This window comes from Polyodon spathula, chromosome 7 (assembly GCF_017654505.1).
Source record: "Polyodon spathula isolate WHYD16114869_AA chromosome 7, ASM1765450v1, whole genome shotgun sequence".
NCBI classification, from domain to species: domain Eukaryota; kingdom Metazoa; phylum Chordata; class Actinopteri; order Acipenseriformes; family Polyodontidae; genus Polyodon; species Polyodon spathula.
In genome coordinates, this window is record NC_054540.1 from 53203856 (window position 1) to 53226405 (window position 22550).

General features: G+C 39.8%; 1 protein-coding gene across 6 annotated transcripts in view; it reads left to right on the forward strand.

Annotated features, from left to right (window-relative positions):
- Positions 1–20817, forward strand: part of elf1 (E74-like ETS transcription factor 1) — a 54872-nt gene extending 34055 nt beyond the window's left edge. For 3 of the 6 annotated variants that reach the window (XM_041255856.1, XM_041255858.1, XM_041255857.1), the window contains exons 2-9: positions 9047–9403; positions 12796–12967; positions 14355–14462; positions 14670–14834; positions 15404–15487; positions 15981–16173; positions 16396–16773; positions 17071–20817. In XM_041255856.1, the coding sequence (XP_041111790.1) occupies positions 9332–9403; positions 12796–12967; positions 14355–14462; positions 14670–14834; positions 15404–15487; positions 15981–16173; positions 16396–16773; positions 17071–17956 (2058 nt within the window). In that variant the 5' untranslated portion in view covers positions 9047–9331 and the 3' untranslated portion in view covers positions 17957–20817. The remainder of the gene's footprint in view (positions 1–9046; positions 9404–12795; positions 12968–14354; positions 14463–14669; positions 14835–15403; positions 15488–15980; positions 16174–16395; positions 16774–17070) is intronic. The other 3 variants (XR_005950632.1, XM_041255860.1, XM_041255859.1) reach the window with 3 other exon arrangements.
- Positions 20818–22550: the final 1733 nt, after the last annotated feature.

A 22550-nucleotide genomic window follows, 5' to 3' on the forward strand; every position in this document is an offset into this window, starting at 1 on the left:
TGACGTTGTTCCTCCCCACAGAGAACTCGGTCTGCTGTGGCCAGTCCCACCTGTGGCAGTGCGCCTTGGTGTCCCTGCTGTCACAAAGGCAAAGATAGCAAGGAAACTTGGTAAAACCGCCTTGGAGACCCATCAGGAATGCCACCATTGAAGCCTCTTGATGCCATCTCAGAAAAATGCAGATATGTATCCACTTAGGCAGCTGGAAGTAAACTGAACTGGTGGGCTTAAGGCCCCTGTATTTATACTACTATTTATATTACTGGAAAGTTCTAGAAGTTACTCCAAGTTTACTCAGCACTGAATCTATCTGGAATGTTCTGGAAAATAGGTAAATTTCAAAATATCACTGTCCTGGTCACAAAAGCAAAGTTTGTGGGGAATAATAGCCATTTTCTATACTTTTGAGGCATAAGCTATTAGGAAATAACACTTACTACCCAGGAACCCCCCCCCCAAAAAAAGTAATTGTTTCATGGTTTTATCATTCTTAAAATAATATTTACTATACAGCATGTTAAGTGCATAGTGTGGTTTCTGTAAATACTGGATTACAGTTCTGGAGTGTTTTGTGGCAGCTGTTGAAAGTTCCTGTACTGTATTTACAGAGGCAGTGTTTTTCTGTCCCCTCTTGCAGTGCACCCATATGCAGATATTTTATTGGCAGCTTAGTGTGCCCAATAGAATGACAGTTCATCATTGGACTTATTTCCCTGCGTTGGGTTTACTGATATCATTAGCCACATTGCTGCCAATGCTTTGTGTTCTGAGGGTATGGAATGGGTTAACAAGCCATGTTGTTGATGCCGAATCACATGGATCCTGACAGTTTTAGGATAGTTTTAGGATCAATTGGCTACGAGGAACTGGATGAGATGAATTTTCCTATGTCTCCGTATTTAATTAAGTTGACTTTTTAATTATTTTTTTTTAATAAAAGCAAATGCATAAAAAATTAGCATTTCTAACCATGTTGGAACTACGCAGATAAGGACAGGAAGGCCTTGCTTCGATCTTCAGATCCATTAAACCACTGAGTACACAGAAGGACAGCGAGTACAGGGGGCTATAGCTCAGGACACCATGACAGTGAGGCAGCCCTTTGCGTACGCTAGCTGCTTGAAGAGGAGTCCTCAACAATGGACTCTGTTAGCTCTGCAGTGGGTGAGCTGAAGTTCAAAGTGGAACCAGTGTAAGTTATTGGTTTTCAGAATCTGGCGGTATATGGAGAGGTCTGTACTAATTGTAAAGTTGCACATGTCTGCTCCAGAACCTGTTAGCAGTTCCTCAGTCCGTCCCTCAGCGTGTAGGTAGCATGTCACATTCATATTTTTACATGCTCTGTCTGTGGTTGTAGGTCCTGGAGAGCTATTTTTTCATGATACTGATAGAGCTCAAATTTATTTCCAGCTGTGGTGGAGAGGATACGCATGTCACTGGCATACTTGTTTAATAAGCAGAGCAGGCAACTTTTTTTGTGTTTGTTATATCTTTTGTGGCTTAAACCATGAAACTTGGCTCGTATTCATTAAAAAAAAAACAAAAAAAAACAAATGAAGTGTGTACAAAATGTACCTGACGATGTGCTTGCAGCGTCGCTAATGACTGCCTTGAAGTCTTTAAACTTTAAAGAACCTGTGTGAGCCACATTTCTTTCATAGAAGCATGACTTGTATTCTTGGAGGAATGAGGTTGAGGTTTTCAGAGAGGCTTGTTCCAGCAATGCCAGGGAGGTTTACGGTAGGTAGTTTGCCTGGGTTATTTTGGCCCACATTCCCAGTGCTTCATTCGGGTCTGTTGCTTTGTTTGCCCCCTCAAATGAGACATTCTTCTGTAAACTGTTTTCAAAGCCCCTTTATCAGTTTTTATTTAACAAAGCAACATAAAACCAGCAGAACTGCATAGTTATTGCATTCTCGTGATCAGCCCGGATGCTTACCTGCGTGGTGCGACTTGCATTCAAAACGGTTGCTCTCCCTTTCTGTTCAGTTTTTTTATTGACACCTTTTGTATTTCGTATTTTAAATAATCAAACATACAGTACATGCCTTGCTGTTAAACTCTTTGTAATGCAGAGGGTATTGTGCATCGTGCTGTTGCGCGTGCTAAGATTTTGGGATGAAAATAGGACTCCAATTGCATAGCAGTTTCACCCATTCCAGGTTTTAATACGAGCTTGAGAAGCCCCAGTGTGTAGGCAACAAGCTCAGGCAAGTCTTATTAAACTCAAAACCAGGAATGGATCAAAACAGCTGTGCACTGAGAGTCTTATTTCCACCCCTGCTCACTATTGTTTTCCTTTAAACAACTGGATTACAGTATGTAATATTTTACAATTGCTTTTTTACTTGCCCAGCCCTTCAAGTTGTGCTTCAGCCGCTATTTATTCAAAGGCTTTTAGCAATGGATGTTGAAAAGACCACAAACAAATATTGTATTTTTGCACTTTTTTTGGTTTTCAGCTTTTAGTCAAAACACTTATGTAACTTGTTGCATCTGCTGTTTGTTATTATAATTCTTTACACAAAAGTATGTTTCGAAGTGCATTATCATAACAATAATTCCAAAACGCACAAAAACATATTTTTGTTCCCCAGACAAATGAACAATTAAAGACATTTTCAGTGTCAGATATGGAAGTGTGTCGTGATGCATTAGATTCATTTTGGTTAATTACTGCTAGTTTTAACTCGAAAGACAGGCGTCGTGAGAGAAAAGCGATTAAGAATATAGGAATGGCCTGAAAGAGAGGCAGGGAGAGAGCTGTTCGCTTGTGCTTCAAGCATTTCTGCTCTGCAGAGCCTGTGTATTGTAGCCTTCGTGGTCTTGCGACCTGCAGCTTCAACAGTAACAGCTCCCTGACACTTCTTAGCTTGGTTTTGCATTAGTCTTAACACAACGGCTTTGGGTTCCTTCTGCTGAACAGATATACAATTGGAAGTGCATACCCCCCCCCCTTCTCAGCAAGTTGAGAGTGGCTTCTTGAACATTCTGCGAGGTAAAGGCCCTGGGAGTCGTTCATTTTAAAAAGTGCATTTTGCAACATGTTTTGTTTTTTTGTTTGTTTAACATTGGTCGTCTCCAGATATATGGGTCAGTCATTTTTAGCTTCACAGTTTTATTTTAATCATGCTTAATGACAGACCGCACATGACTTTCATGTCTTTGAACGGCTACGATAGGTTGGTTTACATGCAAGGTTAAACAGATGTGCTTATTTTGATGCAGAAGTTTTACATAACATACTTTTGATGTCAGTTACATATCTTCAGAACAGCCTTTTCAGTCTGGCAGGTGGCAGTTTAACATGGATATGCAGACATTAAAATTGTGTGGGACCTGCATTGCCTTTGTAGATCACTGCATCTAGGCAGCTGTGCAGCTCATTATTTATGCAAAGATTCATATTCAAAGTAAGCAGCAGTTTACATGTACTGTAAGCCTTGGTAGGATTGAGCAAAGAGCTTTCTCTTTTATAAACGGTGCACAAAAACATGTTACAATGATATGCCAGGATGCCCGGGAGGACTTCTGCTTGTTTCATTTTAAATTGTATGGGGTCTTGTGGGAAGAAGAGAAGGGGTTAAGTGTTTAATGGTCCTGTAGAAACATATGCAGTGGTGGAAACTGTTTTGCAGCAGCAGCTCAAACACAGAAAGAGAGAAGTGTTAATCTAACTGTGGTCTAACAGACAGGAAGTGACAAAAAACCATTGCTTAGTGATACATTTCCTGCGAGTTTAGGATTCTCTGGCCAGTTTGTGGGTGTTTCTTTTTTCTCTCTTTCTGTGTTCCTGTTTTCTCTATTTACTAATGTGGCCTGCTTGTCAAAGATAAGATAAATTTGAAAGAAAACAAATGAAAACTAAATCTAAGAAGCAGTGTCATAGCTGCCAAGCTTTCAAAAACACAAGTCCATGTTTTATTGGGCTTTGTATTTAAATCTGCAGAATTAAACGATTTAGTAATAAAATGGAATACTATTTTTGTTTGTGCATTTGCCTTCTGTGTTGGGGCACAAAGTTGAAATCTCCTTGTCACCTAGAACCCAAACAGATACACTCCAAAAACTGCGGAAATGCATCACTTTATGGTGAAAATAGATGGAAGACTGCATTTCCTCTTGTGTTCAGCTGTTTCACATGTTGTACGTCCAATCTCTGTGATCTCCTCCATTTAGACTTATTTATAAGGTTTCATGGACAGATTTTTGTAAGCTTCAATTTTAACTGGAAAAACACACAGCTCGCAGCTACTTTTAAACAAGATACTTGATTGAATTCCAGGTGTTGTTAGGAAAGTCTTCACCAGTGAATCACTGCTGTGAAGCGGAGGGTCCTTCAAATGGCACCACTGCATCAATCCTGGAGCTGGATTTCACATCATCTTGGATTGCATTTTGGGATTGTGGGGAGGTTGAGCTGGGGCAGGACAGCTGGCAGAGGTTTAAGGATAGGCCCTGGCATTTTGGGAGAGCTGGCATGCTTGTCCCATCTGTCTCTAAAACAGTGTTTTAGTCTCGCCCTTTTCTTTTAACTGCTTAGTAGAGCATGCTAATGATTGATTCATCGCATACAGAATTTTATTAGTAAAAGAAACTTATAAAATTATATCAAAAGTGTGCTTATCCTATACATCAAGCCTATACTTATCATAGTTTAGAGAGAGAGCGAAAGAGAGAGAGAGAGAGAACAGATTGGCCATAGATCTGGTTCATGCCCCTTTAAGAACATGACCCAGAAATAAAAACTTTGATTTTTAAAGTGCTTTCGCACACTGTTATTCAAAAATAAATCAAACAGAAACAAACAAACAAACACCTAGCTCCCTCGGAGCTAAACACATGCAGGTCCCTAACTAACACGCAGGACAGTTAAGCTTTTTACCCGACACAGAACACAACAACAAAACACTAATTTTTTTATAAAACCAAACGTAGGTTTTAAACAGAACTTATCACTTCCAGTCAGGCTTTTTAATCCACAGTAACAGCAGCAGTGAGCGTCTGAGCTTTGACTGACGAAAGCTTTCCCTTAAACACACCTACCTGCTCTAATGTTAATTGAGGTTCCAGTGTAGAATTACCAATTAACAATTAAATTTTAATTCATTAAACAAAGTTTGCATTTTCACAGTTTAAAAAAAGGCAGGCCGAATCCTGAGACTGAGAGGGGATCGGTATATATATATATATATATATATATATATATATATATAATATATATATATATATATATATATATATTATATATCTATAATTTTGTTTATTTTATATTATCTGTCCCCGAGGGCCTAGCTTGGTACTGGTTAAATGTCTTTATTACCCTGGCCCAGGCTGGGGGTGGGATCTTTGGAAATAAGTAAACAGAATGATAATTTGTGTCCTAATACTGTAGTTTGTGTTTTGTATTTAACAGTTTTATTATCCCTTTTCAGGAATGAAAGTGGTGCAAATGGTGCAGTGCAGCAAAGGCTTAGTAATACTGACTAATGCTCTAACTGTTCTGGATGTGACAGAGGCCTTCTGTCTCTAGTGGTTCTAGTCTAGCAGCTGTACTGAGCACTTCATTCATTACATCTTTCATTAAAAACTAATGCTGGCTGTCTCATGATCTCAACGTTTAAGGAAGTGATATCACCGAAATGTGACTAAATTCCTTGTAAACTGGTAAAAAAATAAATTAAAAAAAAAATCAGAAACCATGCCAGCGCTAACTGCTGCTCCAGGTCTTTTAAAGTGAAGTGCTTTGTAGTTCTTAAATTATTTAGAACTGTCTGAGGTGGTCTAGGAAGGACGCCTGTGGTCACATATTCCTGCTGAAATGGCTGTTTTTGCTCATTTACGCCAACAGAGGGTTTTTCTTTTGAGAGTTTGTTTTTCTCTCATTTTTGTAAGCCTCAGGCCAGGGGCAATGTGATTCAGCGTTCAGCCATTTGTTTATGCTTAAATGACCTCCTTTCATGGTCAAACAGGACAGCACTGACATAATGAATTATTATTTATATAACTTTTAGAAAAGTTTCACCAGTAAAATTGCAGTCATTTGGGAATTTTCCCATGCTTTCCCCATAGTACTAATTTTCTATAATTGACCATGGCTTGCTGTTCTTTTAAAAATGCGTTGCCATACCCTCTCTACGCTATGCTTTACAATGCTTCCACTGTGGTTTATTACACTTTGCTGTGCTTTTACTAAGGTTAACTTTTATAAGGGTCTTATTACACGTTGAAGATGTGGGCCCCAAATTCAGAATAGATAGTGGGTGAAAGCGTCATCGTTTAACCCACCTAAAATAAAGATTAAGGGATGTGTTTAAACTGGCTTATCAGAAATAATTTATTCTGACAGTCCTACGGTGCGTGTCTGATTTACAGCTCAGACTATGTTTCTGCTTTTTCCACACTGCTGGTATGCTGCCACTGTGCTTAAATAATTGCAGGATGCTGTCGTTCAGATGTGAAAAGATCCTAGACCAGCTTGTTTAGGCTTGATCTGCTCCCTCCCAGGGCTGGGTGGATGCGCTCAGTTCATTTTTTGTTTTAAATGAAATTACCAAAAGTGGGTCATTAACCAGGAAAGTGCAGCCAACTCCTTACATCAAATGTGTTTTAATTAAGGGTTTTCATTAATTTGGTATTTGTGATACGCTGCATTACTGAGAATAAAATTGCATCTCCTGTGTTTTATTTCCGAATAAATGAATCAACTGAAATTAGTGAAATAAAAAACAACGAAAGCCATTGTTGTAATTTGAAAGTCAAATATTTTCAATCAGTTCTGTGTCAAATGGCAGCCTAGAGGGGCTTGTTTATATGGTCTCACTACACTTGGAAGAGACAGCGTGGCCAAACAGTCACATCTGAATCCCTTAAGACTGCCTTATAGCAGTTACTGTATCTGTTGATAGCTTTTCTGACAGAGGACTCAAACCCACTAAAGTAAAGGGAGAGGGGCAGGCGGTGCAGTGGGCTAGCGTTAGCCTTTCATATCTGGATGATTGCATATCTGTTATCAAGGTGCACTTGAAACTGTATGAGGAAGCACGTGTGTCACCTGCCCCACACTGTGCTGGGTGTAGCCAGTACACATTCCCCGCCTTTCACAAACACAAAGTACAAAAATAACACAGTTCTCTGTTCTGAACAACTAGAGCCCCCTTAAAGTAGTGACTTTTTTTATAAAGTAATGACTCTCCCTACCTTTTAGTCACATCTGACCACTGGTAAAGCAAGCCCTGCAGGTAGGTAGCAGGCCTCAGTATCTGTGAGCTGTAACATGAGCTCAGGCCTCCTTTTTGGTGCAGGCCTGGGGAGAGGAGAAACCAGAGAGAGGGAGAACCGGATTGTTCGGTTTAGGCTGTGTAGGCCGGTGCTTGGTACGGCTAGTGGGAGTAGATGGGGAAGTTCATCCTGCCCTGCCTCCTTTCATTTTCTATACAGGCTCAGGTAAACATGGCTGTTTCATTTACTTGATGCACTGTATTTAGCAGGCAGTGCAGTCAGATTGTTAGAACTGCGTGACGAGGCCTAAAGGAACTGGGAAGTTTCTTAGTAGTATGATTAGAGGCCTGCCAATAAAGACTGGGCTAGGGGTGAGCTGAGGCAGTGGGACTCTGCTTGGCGTAGTTGCCCTGGCTGAAGCCTTTAGAGAAGTATAGCCAAATCTAATGACAAGGACTGATGATACAATCCCAAGCCCATCTACTATTTCACTTGTGTATTAAACAGATTTACTGTTCTTGTGCCTGTGCAGTTTTAGAAAGAATTTGAAATAAGCAGCCACCCCTCACTGGGAACAATGGGGGTGGGGGTGGGGGGATAACCACCCTATTTTATGTTAGACAAAGGGGCAGCTGCATTTTTAGATAGCCGAGAATGGTGTGTATTATATTCAGTTGTAGTTCTCTTGTCCTATAATGTTGCAGCCTAATGAAACAATAAGCCCTTTCTCATGGGGGATCCACAGCAAACCAAACACACATGTTGTGAATTCCAGCTGTGTAAAGGGTTTGTTAATACATTTGCTTGACTCGTGCACTGTTGGTCCAAGAACTGGGAAGGTGCAGACCCACTGGAATTTCAGAGCAAACAAACCCTGCCCTGCCGTAGGCTGAAAGCAATTGAGTGGAGAGCGGAGAGCGGGGAGCGGGGAGCGGGGACTTCTGTCTGTGATACGCAAATCTTTTAAGAACACCAGAGAGCTCATTGTTACCATTGGTGTATCAGTGTACTTTATTTAAAAATAAATAAATAAATAAAAATAATATTGGCTACATGTGTTATTTTGAGCGCTGCAACATATTGCAGCTTTTGGTCACTTTTCATCCTGTTTGAAAATCGTGTTTGTATTTTTATTTATTTATTTATTTTTACTTGACTTTTAACATAAGTTTTTTTTTTTTTTTTTTTGTCTGTGAACCATCAATATAGCATATGTGCAAAAGAACTCAAACTACTGTAGCACTAACATTAGAACATACAGAAATCCATGCAGCAATCCTATTTGGAGTGATTCAACTCCGTAGGCTAACTAAATAGTTTCAGCTTCTTATACTGAAAAAAATAAATAAGGAGATGCACATATGTGTATCTTTCATAACTTTACAGGTCTGCAGTTTTGAGTGGCATTTGATTCCCTAGGTAAAAAAACAAGCAATAAAAATCAAGACTTACACTACTGCTACCGCTTCCCATTTTTACCAGTGTTGTTGGCTTACAGTTTCATTTTGAGTGTCGCTGGCAAGGTTATTTGAAAGTTGTGTTGTAGGTTTAATTTTTCACAGCTCGCTGTATAATTTTAGTCTCTGTGGAACTGTGTGATTTTTTTTAATTGAGCTGCCAATTCTATAGGGGCTGTAATTTGAATATTTAGTCACTGTCAGAACAACCACTGGATAAGCATCACTTGTCAGTGGCTTATTTAGTATTTTAAATAAAGTATGATGTTCACCAAAAAGGAATGGCGAGCAGTACTTGTGTTTGATTATTTTAAGATCTCAAATGTTTTCTATCTGCTTACTTTTTGTCTTTTTTGCTTTATTTCTAGGTTTTTGGTTTAATGCTCAGAAGGCAAGACAATAACGACACCACTCGAGGGTCACAGGACAGCCATTGCAAATTGTAGAGGTTTTTTTGTCATTTCTCAATTGGACCTAAATAAATAGAAATAAAATTATAAAAAAGGAGGACATTTCAGAAACTCTGCTTAATCTGATAACAAACTACCTTTTGAAACGCAGAGCCACGTCCACTTCCTGTTACTCTGTGACAACTTCCTGTTTTGTGGCGAGCTGACTGAAGGGAGGAAGCCCTCTCTTTCAACCTGGTCGTCATGGCGACCGCAGTTCAACCGAGCGAGTTGATGTTTGAATTTGCCAGCAATGGGATGGATGAAATCAACCAGGTACAGTAGCTGGCTATTATTTTGTTCTAGGACTGTATCTGTGGAAAGCTCTTTTACATAAAAGGCAAAAACCCATAGAGTGGGACAGGTAGCTGCTAGGACTGAATAACAACACGCTCACACTGCAACTGGTGTTTATTGAAGGTGCTGGAAACCAGCCACCGTATCACCAGACGTTTAATATGTTATTCAAATATATACACAGCATAAACCTACTGGTTGTGCAGGGCCTGCTTTCAATTGTTTATGGCATTGGAATACAAACAATAAAACTGCATATCATGGACAGTCAAAATAGTACACATTGGGGCTTAGTTTTTAAAAGCCGCCAGGATGTAATCACTGATACATAATCAACCAGAATAGTTAAGATAACTGTAATATTTCATACCATTACCAAGTTGCCCTGCAAGTAATAGTATAGAGGCAAAGTGACTAATCAAGTACATAGAATGGGTCAAATAGCTATGCAACAGGAGTTTTATTCTCATCCCTGACAAAGGAAAGCAGAATCGATTCTACCATCCCTGAAGTTCCAAGGCAATCAGGTTTCAAACATTCCCTCCTCGCTTTCTAATGATTTACAACATTAAGGGACTGTGCTTGCCAAGTCCTATCATTCATTTCCCTATATTATCTGAAAGGGCTCTTTTGTAATATTTAATTGGAACCACCGGCCAGCATGGCAGACTGAGTAGCTCTGTTTGTTGAACAAGCAGAAGGGGGAAGAACGTAGAGGAACTGAATTTTCCCTGACAGGGAACTCAGAAATGCAAATGCTGTGAGAGATGTTAATCTGTGGTATTGCTCAACGTCAAGTATCATCTCCCAGCAGCAGTGAGCTAGCTCTCCCATGCCACTGCGCAGCTCTGTTTTTTCAGCCATACTTGAGCTGCGTCTCGAATTCACTGCCGTGACAGATTCAGTTTTTGTTTAATTAATGAAAAAGATCCAAACTTGCCCTTTGACAAAAAATACACTAAAGAGACTAGCACTCACTGCTATGGATGCTGCTTTTCAGTCCCCTTCCATTACTGTTTAAAACAATGTTAATATTTTTAGATCAATTGCATCAACTCATGGATGCTGCTTACATTACACTGCTGTCTTCTTTCTCTTATAAAAGAGGTGGAGTTTGATGCATTGTATTATTGGCGGCTTCTTGGCTTATGAATAATGATTGTATTGGCTGGGCTGGGTTTATAAGGTGATTCAGCCTGACCCCTTTGAATAGACCTTAGTAATGAGCTTTCCTCTCAGCCAGTCCTCAAGGTAGTAGTATCTAATCAGAGATCCACAATGTATACTGTGTGTAGGACTAATAAATAATGAGACATGAATAGTTTCTATTTGGTTGCTAGAAATGAAATGTGGCATAACAGATTTTAAGCATCAGACAAGTAGAATTTTCAGAGCACATTTATTTAACTTTTTCATTTTAAAAGTTTCTGATGGCATAGCAGAAATGTACAAACCATAATTAAGTGCACACACCTTTATGATTTGACGAAGCTTTTAGAAATTATATAAACGCAGGTTTTATATGTGTTGGGATGAAAAATTGTTTGGGTACAACTTAAACATAGAACACATCAATCCTAGTACATGTACAACAGTTCATCAAGACCTGGAGAACTTTGTTTGAGGGGCTGTGCTGCCCCCTTCTGGTCACATTGATTTATTAACCGGCTTGAAAACTTGCATTATTTATTACCATTTGTTTAACCCAGGGGTTCTCAAAGTTTTGGTGATGGAGGGCCAGTTTCCGGAGGTTGCATGGGATGGGGGGGGGGGGGGGGGGGGGGGGGAATAATACAGAAATAGGTACTCTTCAAACTAAACCAATTAAACTATTTTGTGGGTTATTCTTCAGTAGTAAGGCAGAATGCATCTTGACTTGTACAACTGACCACTTCACTAAGAGTTGAATGTATGTACAGTGAACTCCACTTAATTCAAACCTCTGGGGACCAGACAAATAGTTTGAGATGTGCAAAAATCGAATTAAACAAATGATGTAAATCGCCCCATGGTGTGGACGTTTAGAGCTATTTCCATAGTAAATGTGTGGAAATAAAACACAGACGTTACTGTATTTTACCTTGATGTTTTTATTTATTGTTTTCTTTCTGAAATCAGTGAAATAATCACACATTTCTATTTAAAGTGCAGCATTAATTATTCATAAATTATCTGCCATTACTTTGGCGCTTTTATGCAATTACATACGATTGCTACGTAACATTTGACTAGCTACTGTACTATAGTCTAACTGTAGTCTTCTTCAGAAACACTGTACAAAAAAGAAATGTTACTGTAACAATTTTAAACTGTAGCCGGTACTGTTACTACAGTAGTACTTTCTCTAACAAACGATCCAAGTTGATCACCAAAACTACAATGCTGTACACAGTTTCCCGACGTAGTTGAAGCTGAATACAGTTTTGCTCTTAAAATAGTAAAATGAAATCTGCAACAGAAGAAGTGCCTGTATCCTGAACCGTAATGTTTCTTGCAGTCGCTCTGTTAACATTACACAATGTTAGCTACATAGATAGCTTCTTCAGCTGCATAACGTAATCTAACGTTATTTGGATGGTACCTTCACGTCTTGATATCACAGTCTTTGAGCATCTTCCCCCGTGGAAAGCGACAGGAGACAACAAAATAATAATTTATGAAAAATAGAAGCGCTTTTTTTTTCTTAGGAGGTTCCATGTCTTTTTCCTTCAGCACGGCAAATCTACTGTGCACTATAGGCCGTTATTTGTTTTTTTTAAAGGGACAGTGCACATGTAATGACTATAACAACTTAGTTAATAAAATTGGCTTGAGAGGGTCCAGATTTGATCCAAAACATGTAAAAAATGTATGTTAGGGAATTTTTATGAACTTTGATTGCTGTGTATTATTAATTTTCCCCAAATTACATGCACAATTATTTACAAAAATTTTCAGAAAATGTAAAAATGAAGTAATTTTGATTGTGGGCTTTTGGTGGGCCCCACCAAACGTCCTTGCGGGCCGCACTTTGGGAACCCCTGGTTTAACACATTATCAATCACCTCAAAGTTGTAGTTTTCTGAATTCTGGTGTCCACAGTGTGAAACCATTAATCTAATTTACATTAAGTATGTAGTCACGGTTCTAGTTTGTTTATTTGAAGATGTAACAATCACTGTTTTGGATCCTGAACTAGGTTGAAGATGTCATTTATCAACTAGGTGACCTTTTGTCTGCGGGTGGTTTAAGGCAGGAATTCAATCTCTACAGGGTTTTATGAGCTAGGAGGTCCTTGTACACTGGTAATTTTTTAGCTTTGAATGTAGATAAGTAATGAAACCCCCATATTGTGTACTAACGTATTTAAATGCCGCCTTTGTTTCCTGCAGCTTGACGACCCGTCTGTGTTCCCGGCAGTGATTGTGGAGCAGATCCCTGCTGCTGACCTCATGCAGGTGTACTCAGGGCTGGAGTCAGACGAGGTCTCCAATGGAATTATGGCAGACACCTCGCTGGATGTCGCTGAAGAACAGATCATTGGTGTGAACATTGGACTCTCAGGTAGGGTCGGCTCAGGGTAGCTTACCAGAGGCTCAGTTCTATTCCACAGGTCTACAGCCTTCCTGTCCACTAACTAAAGCAGACAGTCCCTCAATTCCCAGCTCTAACCCCTAAGTCACCTCAGTCACCTTGTTACACGTTTCTGCAACTGTTTAAATAACACACCTGTCATTTTTCTTTTCATTGTTAACATTCTGTCAAGTTTTTAAATAATGTAAAGTCTGTTTCAAAGCTCATTTCAAAATGTCCGCTCCAGTGCACTGATATTGTAAGGATAAACAGGCAACACAGCAATAAAGATGTATGATGTGGTACAGAACAGAAAAGCCAGAGCACTCGTTTATGTTTTTTTTTTTTTAATCGCTCTGCATTGATTTAGAGGACAGATCTCAAACCCCAGTGCACTAGAGTGGACATTTTGAAAAGAGCTTTGAAACAGACTTTAAAGTCTAATTGTCAAACCCATAGTATTTTAACACAAGATTTAATTATCCTATTCTGTTACATCTGCTAGAAAGACATGTAATGACCTTAGGGGCATGCAAAATCTGCACATGTCTATTTGGGTTATTCACAGATAGATGGTGTAGACAGCTTTATAAATAGCTATACACATCCATTATCAGCATGATAGAATTAGGGTAATCTCTTGCCGAGTTGTTGCCCTCAGTCCTTTAGAAAGATGAATTTCATCCTGAATTGACATCCTTGTGTCTGTTTGTGATGAAGTAACCGGCCTTGCACAGAAATACGTCCTGCCTTCACAGCCAGGTCTCAGAGACCCTGCTAGCTTTGCATCACGTAGTCTTGAATCACAACAAACACCGTCTCCTTTCAGTGGTTCTCCTTTTTTTTTTTTATCTCCCTTTCCCATTCAGAGATCAGAAATCTCTTTCTGACTGTGTTTTTGTAAAGTTTAACAGAGTAAACAGCAATTTGCTGCAGCGCTAGGAGATAATAGATAAGGGATACAATGCGAGGGGAATGGATAGGCCTCCTTGCTGATGTGAATGGGTTTGTGTTTACTTAATATAACTGTGCGGGTGTTGTCATAAAACAGGCATTTACGATGGGACAGATTTGAAAGAGATTACAAATAATCAAAACTAAAGGCACAGGAGTTTAATTCTATGAACACTAAGGCTTGATGAATGTAATGCGAGACATAACAGGGGAGGGTAAACACCCCATGTAATAGAAGAACCAAATGCGAAATGTATTGAGGCTTCACTGCCTTGAACTAATGGGAATGGTTTGACTTTGAGGACTGAGTGGTGCAGTAGGGTGCTCTCTCTCTCTTCTCGTGCCTCTCATCTTTGATGGCTTAAGTTCAAGTCTGTCTCGGGTCACACCTGCTGAGGCTCTCTTGTCTGTTTTTAATCTTCAGTGGAGTCCTCCTGCCCTGATAACGAGGAGACGATGGAAACCATAGAGGCTGCAGAAGCACTATTGAACATGGAGTCGCCCAACAACATCCTGGATGAGAAGCGCATGCGTGAGTTGCTTTCTGCCCCCCCCCCCATTGTTGACTATCCTGATTTAAAAGGGAAAGTGCAACGGTTCCCATTACATTTTCACAGTTCTGGTGTTTATGTGAAGCATTGCACTCTGCATTGCAAGTCTGCTTTCTAAATCCCTTTGTTAATCAAGATGTTTCAGAAATGAAACTCTGCTCTCTTATTGGTCTGCTTGTGTTTTCCAGTTCACGGCTATGGCACTCTGCTGGGCAGTGAACTCACCTACGTGTCACTGCGACCCGAGCAGCTCCAGAACAGCTTCAATGGAGTAGATTTGTCCTTTGATGAGGAGGAGTCCATGGATGAAATCCCACAGAAGAGCCTCAGTAAACCTCACAGGAAAAAGAAAGGTAGGGCACCCCGCCCCCTGGTAACACTGACCTAGGTAGCTGGTGGGGCACTAGCCATGAGACAGCTCTGCCTCCCAGTTCTGTTCATTAGGCACCATCTCCACTCCAGCCACTTAACCACTCTGCTTCCCTTTCATACAGTATGGCTGCTCTGCATTACTTCAGCTTTGAATCTTAAGCAGCACTGTATCCAAATACTCACTTCCAGCTATGAATTGGTATTACCTCTACTCTGAACACCCAGGCTCAGTGCTTTGGAATGGATTGAATAAGCCTGTGTTGACTGAGATTTAATTGAAATTATTCAAACAGCACATTTAAATAGTCTGTTTTGAAGCTGGTGAGATTCTTCAAGTAAAATGATGGATTGTATGTCAGTTACACTGGTCAAGTAAGGGTTGGTATGGTGACATGAATAATTATATATTCTGTGTATGCCTAAGGGATCTATGGGAAGTATTTTGTACTCTACTGTATTCGGCATGTTAATGTGTTTACATATATTGACTGAAATTGAGGCTTAAAAAGTGGAAATTCCTCCGTTCTTCATTGATTTCTTTCTATCCCAGTTCGGAAACCAAGACCAGTCCGTCCCTCTTCCCCTGTGAGTGCTCCCAGCCTTCCTCTGAAGAAGAAAAGCAAGGATGGAAAAGGTACATAGAGCAATCCAGGGGGGCTGTTTTAGAGAACGCACAGGCGTAAGCACGTATGCAGGGCTTTTTAAAATGAGAACTTTAGCAGCAGCTCATTCACTAGGTTTCAACGCTGGCTATTTTAATTGATGAGGCGCTGGTTCAATGTTTTTTTTTAAATAATTGATTGCTGGCTGGAGGGCATACAGTACAATCATGTGCTCTCCTGTATATGTATTGCCACGCATGGCAGGCTATGTGTAATATATCGAGTTGGTTGCTTCAGTTGCAAAAGTATTTTTGTTCTAATCATGCGGCAGTTTTGCAGGCAACAAGTAACGTTTTTTTTTTTTTTTTTAAATATATTTATTTATTTATTTTTAAACTGCATTCGACAACAGGGTTACAAGATCAAATAAATTGCACTTGATAGTGGAGTTTTGTATATAAAAAAGGTGAAGTTTCCTTTTTTTAATGGCTGACTTCATTTTCTTGGTTGCTCTCTTTTCTATAGGGAACACAATCTACCTGTGGGAGTTTCTCCTTGCACTTCTTCAGGATAAGAACACATGTCCCAAGTACATCAAGTGGACTCAGAGGGAAAAGGGCATATTCAAGCTGGTGGATTCCAAAGCTGTATCCAAACTCTGGGGCAAGCACAAAAATAAACCCGATATGAACTATGAAACGATGGGCCGGGCCCTCAGGTCAGTTCCTCTACATTTAACAGTTAACTGATACCAGTAACACATGTGAGTGCTGGACTGACTGCCCCTTTTAAAGAAAACATTGTTCCCTTGTCCCAGTTTCTGTAATGCAGTAAGGCTCAGTATGTGTTAAGTGTAATTCCAAATGGAAAGTCGCTCTCTATCCAACAAATACATATTGATGTGCTGTAATTCATCCATGTAAAATCTTTCCTCCTCAAGGTATTATTACCAGCGTGGCATCCTAGCGAAAGTGGAGGGCCAGAGACTGGTGTACCAATTCAAAGAGATGCCCAAGGACCTGATAGTAATCGATGACGAGGACAACCAGGGCTGCGATTCCATTCCCAGTCCCATGGCGAACCACTCCATCTCCCCGGGGGGTAGGGGAGGGCAGCGTGGGGCTACTCGTTCCAGCCAGGGAAGGACCCCCCCGCAGCCGGTCCTGATGCGCTCGGTGAAACAGGAGCAGACCTCCGGGGTGGTGTTTCAGGAGGTGAGCGGGAGGCTGCCGGGGGAACAGCTCCTGCAAGCTGTACACGTCCTGCAGCCAAACCAGGGAGCAGCCGTCCCTGCACCAGCTCAAACACATACAATCAGGTAAGAATCCCTCGCAGCCAACGTGTGTCGATTTTAAAGCTAGTTGTGCGCACACACATACACACACACACAGCTTATATAGTTTTAGTCACACGATACTTCACAAGACCACATACATTTGTATGATATTTGATATATATATATATATATATATATATATATATATATATATATATATATATATATATATATATATAATTATTTTTTTGCAGTTAGTTTTCTTTGTAACATGCTTCACCATGGATTTTACCACATAACTAATTCCTTCCCCTCTCACCTCTCCCATTCCCTCTACAGGGCCATCAATGTGCCAGCATCAGCCCAAGCTAGCTACCCTATGATGCTCACCTCTGGAACTCAAGGTGGGGGGACTGTGACTCTGCAGACTGTGCCTCTGACCACTGTGTTGGCCAATGGAGACACTGCAACCTCTCCTACACAGAGGGTGATCCTTCACACAGTGCCCTCATCTACCCCAGGGCTCAAAGACATGGTGTTCCAGACAGCATTAACCTCCACAGGCAGTGGTGTTCCTGAGAACCTCCACCAACAACAGCAGCTCTTGGTCACCAGCCTTGCCTCCTCATCTGGTGGTCTGATCAACACCATGGCCCAGTCCAGCTCCTTGAACGGCATCACCCGACTGGTCACGCTCAACGCCAGTGGGCAGCCTGTAGTGGCACAGCATCCTGGCACAGTCATCGCCACCGTCATCAAACCCAGCGAGATGAACGGCATCCACATCAAAGAGGAGATCCTGAACCCACAGTACCTGCAATCCCTGGTCAACGGCAATCTCACTGCTGACTCCAATAATGGGGCAACTAAGAAAGGATATGCAGACGGAGCAGGGATGGAGTTCAGTTACCGAACCGTCATCATCACAGGAACTCAGGACACCAGCCAAGTACCAGCAGCCGAGCTCAATGGACATTCGGAGGGTGAACAGAGCAGAAGCCCTACGGTTGGCCTTACTCCTGTGGAAGAACTGGAAGTCAATGGGGAAATGGCGTTGGAGCCTGACCATAGACCAAAGCAGCACAATTCAGCCCCACAGGGCCTCTCCCATGGGATAGAAGAGGTTCAGCAAATACAACTGACCAGGTGCCCGCCTCTGGCTATTCAAGTCAGTTCTGCCTCCTTTGCCTCTGTGCAGATAAAGCAAGAACCTTTGGACACATAAAGAGGGACATTTCTTTACTAAAATAAATATAACAAGAAAAGCCTGGTCAGTCGCCTATAAAAATAACTCTTAATTTATTGCTCTTAAGAATAGGTCAACTATTGGCCTGTTGGACTTTGGTTTACTTTCAGTAACAATACTGTGCCTAAAGTGCTTAGCATAAGATATTGGCATAGGCATCCTAAAATATACAGCTTAGCTGTGTGGTCCCCTCCTCCCCAATGTTAAAAACCACAAGGACAACAGCCACCTCAGGACCAGAACAGATTCACCAGTTGTGCCAGTTGACAAATTAGTTGGTATTGTCTTCAGTTCTCTACCAGCGTGACTTAAAATGGACTTTGAGTTTACACTGTGAAAGAAAATAAAAGATTCCCATATGCATTATGTGAAAGAAACCACAAAAAAAGGCCAAAATGTTATCAGATGTATATATATTTTTTTTATCTGGACAAAACATGCTGCATTTCACTTACAACCCTACAATCTTCTTTTAAAACTCATCGGGACTAGGAGTTGTGTGTTTTTATTAAGACAACTCGCTCTCAATCAGACCTATCAAAGTGCAAGCCATATTAAATAAATTCCATTGCGAACGAGTGCAGAAGAATTGCAGAATCATTTTTTTTTAATATATGAAAACCTTTTATGCAGTTGAAGCAGGGCTTCCAGTCAAGTGTTCAATCTGGGGGTGCTAAGCCAAATGGGATTGTATTTACTCCTTCTTACTCTCACACCGGATTTTCTAAAAAAGGGGTTTAATGTGAACCCCAATTTGGTCAGGACTCCCCCGTACTCCACAGTGGCTTTTCAGATGTCCCTCTGTGCTTTTCAGATGCCCCTCTGTGCCTCACCTTCTTCACAAGGCTCTAGAGTTGGAGAAGTGGCCTTTTTGTCGATGTGGTTGCCATGGGTACTGGCATTTTATGTTCTCTGAGACATTGGTGTGTGTGTGTGTACACAGCCGTAGACATTGACTTCAGTGTAGCTGAAAGGGTTAAGAAAAGACTGCTTCCTCTGCTTCTTAACTCGAGTCAATGTCACATTTCACAGCTTTAAGAAATGTTAATAAGAAAGGCAAATATATATCAAGAAATAGAGTGACAAAAATCTTAAGCCATGGGTTTATTTATTTTAGCAAATTCTAGAAGTCTATATTAAAATAAATAAATACATATCAGGGGGCACGTTTTGTCAAAATTGTAAATAACCAGTAATAGTGAGAACATGTCTGTGGCTATTATTATTATTATTATTATTATTAATAATAATAATAATAATAATAATAATAATAATAATAATAATAATAATAATAATAATAATAATAATAGAGACATGAGGCAGTTCTTTTAAAATGCCACTGCTTTTTCATTTTAAAATACAATATGAAAAAAAGAAAGCTGGCAGATTTTTTTTATAAGCATTCCAATCCAGATACTGTAATTAACAGGTGTTTTTTTTTTTTAAATATATATTTTCTTACTTTTTAAAATCAGAGCAAAAAACTAAATGTGAAGCTGGGACCCTTTTCTATGCACAGTTATCTTGCAGTTGTTGTGTCTGTAAATATTTTATGTGTGGTGTCAACATTCTGTTCTGTTTACCTGCTGTGTCTTTATTGGGTCAGCAGTACAGCTGACTTAGCCTTTTCACCATATCAACAGTGTGTCCAAGTACAGCAAGCTTCTTCATTGGACACATATGCTTTAACCCCCAATAAATACAATAAATTTAAAAAAACAAACAAAAAAACAACCCTCATTCATTTTGATTTGCTTAGGCATTACACTGACTGTATTTAACTTAACCCACCTTAGTCAAGGACAAAACACAGATAAGCACAAAAACTACGTAAGTTGTATATATCTTCTGTACACAAATCCTACATCCCTGAAATATAAATTTGCCTTTTGTGAACCCAGGTTTCTTTTTGTCTAAGTTTTTATTGGGCCAACTTGTGTTAAAAAATTTTCACAAGCTTGCTGAGCTCAAAATTGAACAGAGATACCTAGTTCTGTTCACCAGGGGGCAGTGGAGGACAGGCTCACACTGAAAAGCTATTAGAATTCAATAAGGTTGGCCCCTCCCCTATAAGGAGAGCTTCTCCTGTGACAGTCGGCACTGGATCTTTATTTGGTATCTAGAGCACTTTGTGACTTGGTTCAGCTGTTGAGTGGGGGGTGGTGGGGGTGGGGACGACACGACACTGACACACAACCAAACAGATTTTTTTGATACTTCCATATACAATAAACAGTAAACAGAAAACAGACTTTTTCAGTAGTGCCTTCATCAGTGAACTGTTTGTTTTTTGTATTTCAGAGATGTGTGTCTTCATTGTACTATTGTAGTATAAGAAAACCCTACTCCACACCTGACACTGAGAGGGGTTCAGGTCTTGGGAATTCCTGTAATACCCCCAAACCTCTCCACACAACAAGCCGGTCTGAGCTACAAGCAGACCTGCTCTCAATGGGACCTGTGCTGCTGTTGGTCTTGCAGTAGGTGATATGACAGCTGTGTTTTTCTTTTTTCTGCTCTAGTCTGAGCTCTGATTGCTTTGCTTTTAAGAATAGAAAGTATTGTAGTGATTTTTTGATTATAAAAATAAAACTTCTTTTGCTTTAAGAAAAAAAAAAATGAAACAGAGGCTGCATTCTCCTCATTTTTTTTATTTATAAACTGTTGCTGATGGTTAAGGTGACCATGCTGTACAGAAGATGATAATGTAGGTTTCTGAGGCTTGAGCAAGACCCTTGCTGACACAAAAGCCTCAGTTTGTCAAATTGATTGCTACAATAAGCAACTTCGATCTTTTTTGGGGAAATGAAAATAAAGCAGTTTCATGATCTACAATTGTATGTATATGTGTGTGTGTGTATGTATATATATATATTAGATGTACACTCCATCTAGTAGTTCAACTTCATTAGTAGTTTTGCAGATACCTCACAGTGCTATGGCCTCCCCCAGGAAATAGAAGCATATACAGTGTATAGGGTGCAATTGTCCTCTTTATGTCTGGAAGCTGGATTGAATAGCACTATAAAACAAAGATTTGTAAGAATCACAAGGTAATACTTCCAAGAAACAAGTCATCGGCTAGTGCCTTCATAAGCAAAGGCTTGTTTACCAGGGCGTCCTGGTAACAGCACAGAGCACAGCAGTCTCAAGAACACAAGCCTTTGATATTTCCGTGTCAATGTTCTACACCAAAGTTGCATCCACACACACACACACATTACCAGTATTGCTTTGCTAACCTCCACACTTCAAAACTGGCTAAGCCCTGTTTATCTCGTTATGGATTTGTGTTCTTGTGAGTCAGAGGTCCTCTCAGCTATTTAAAAACATCTTTCTGAAAACATACGTTTTGCCAAATACAATTTTCCCTTTAAACCATCTGCTGTACCTCCTTTTGAGAGTACAAAGATTAATGCTGCAGAGGCTATTGAACTGAATACTAAACCTCCACAAGTATATGTGTCATTTGTCATAAATCCCAGCTTGCTTTGAAAGAAAATGTAGTTCATATTGAAAACAGAACGTACATCTGTTTTGGTCTGTAATATAGCAAAATCCATCAAAGATTTGTCTGCCCAGTTTTTTAGTAATGGATTTTTTTGTAGTGTAAGTATATGTTTGAGTTGGACAGATTGTGGGAGAAATCAGTATAATTGAATCATGACTTTGGTACAATAGATTTAGAATAAAAGTAGAAGTATAAAAGATTGTGCACATGGACACAGTATGAATAGGATGCAGCTATTAGAAATGTCCTGGTCTTGGATAGCTTGTGTTACACAGCTGTTACCTGAATATTGATAGTCTCAAAATTTGATACAGTTTATTAGACTAACTACAGGTGTTTACAATACTTCACCAGATTTCTAAATTACAAAATCCAGTGATGTCATTGTGGTTATCCAAATAAAGTGTTATTAAAATGTGCTATTGAGAAAGTAAGACATTAAGAGGAAGAAACAAGGTTGCACTTTCAGGTGAAGCTGAAAAAGAGGTACTGTGTTCCATTCACTTTTATTGGGATTCCAAGTAGCGTTGTCCTGCAATAAACTGATAAAGCACAGTTTGGATAAACAAATGTCACAAAGAGTCATTTGATACATAGCAACAGCAGCCTGGCACCCAACCCAATCACTGATTCAATTGAAGTGACTTTTAAAACCAGATCAAGGAAAGACCAAAACTTATGTTATAAAACCGCAATGGCTACATATAGTGTATAGTGCTTAGAGACAATAGTCTTGCTCACTTCATGCGCCCTGTAGTCAAAATAACTACGTTTAAAAAAAAAAAAAATAAATAAAAAAAGACTTGATATTCATGTATTCATCTTTCAGTCATGTTATGTGTACATACTTTATATTATCTTAACACATGAAAAAGGTGTACATCTCTACTGTACATGGAATTACGGCCTACCTAAAAACTATGTATCATATTGCCTTTGCCTTATGTACATATTTATATAGCGCTGAGAGAAAGGGATCATGAACCTCTGTACAGATTCACAGCACTGCCCCTCTAGATGTGCACAAATTCTTTAGTTTACTCCACATTTTCAACACAGGTT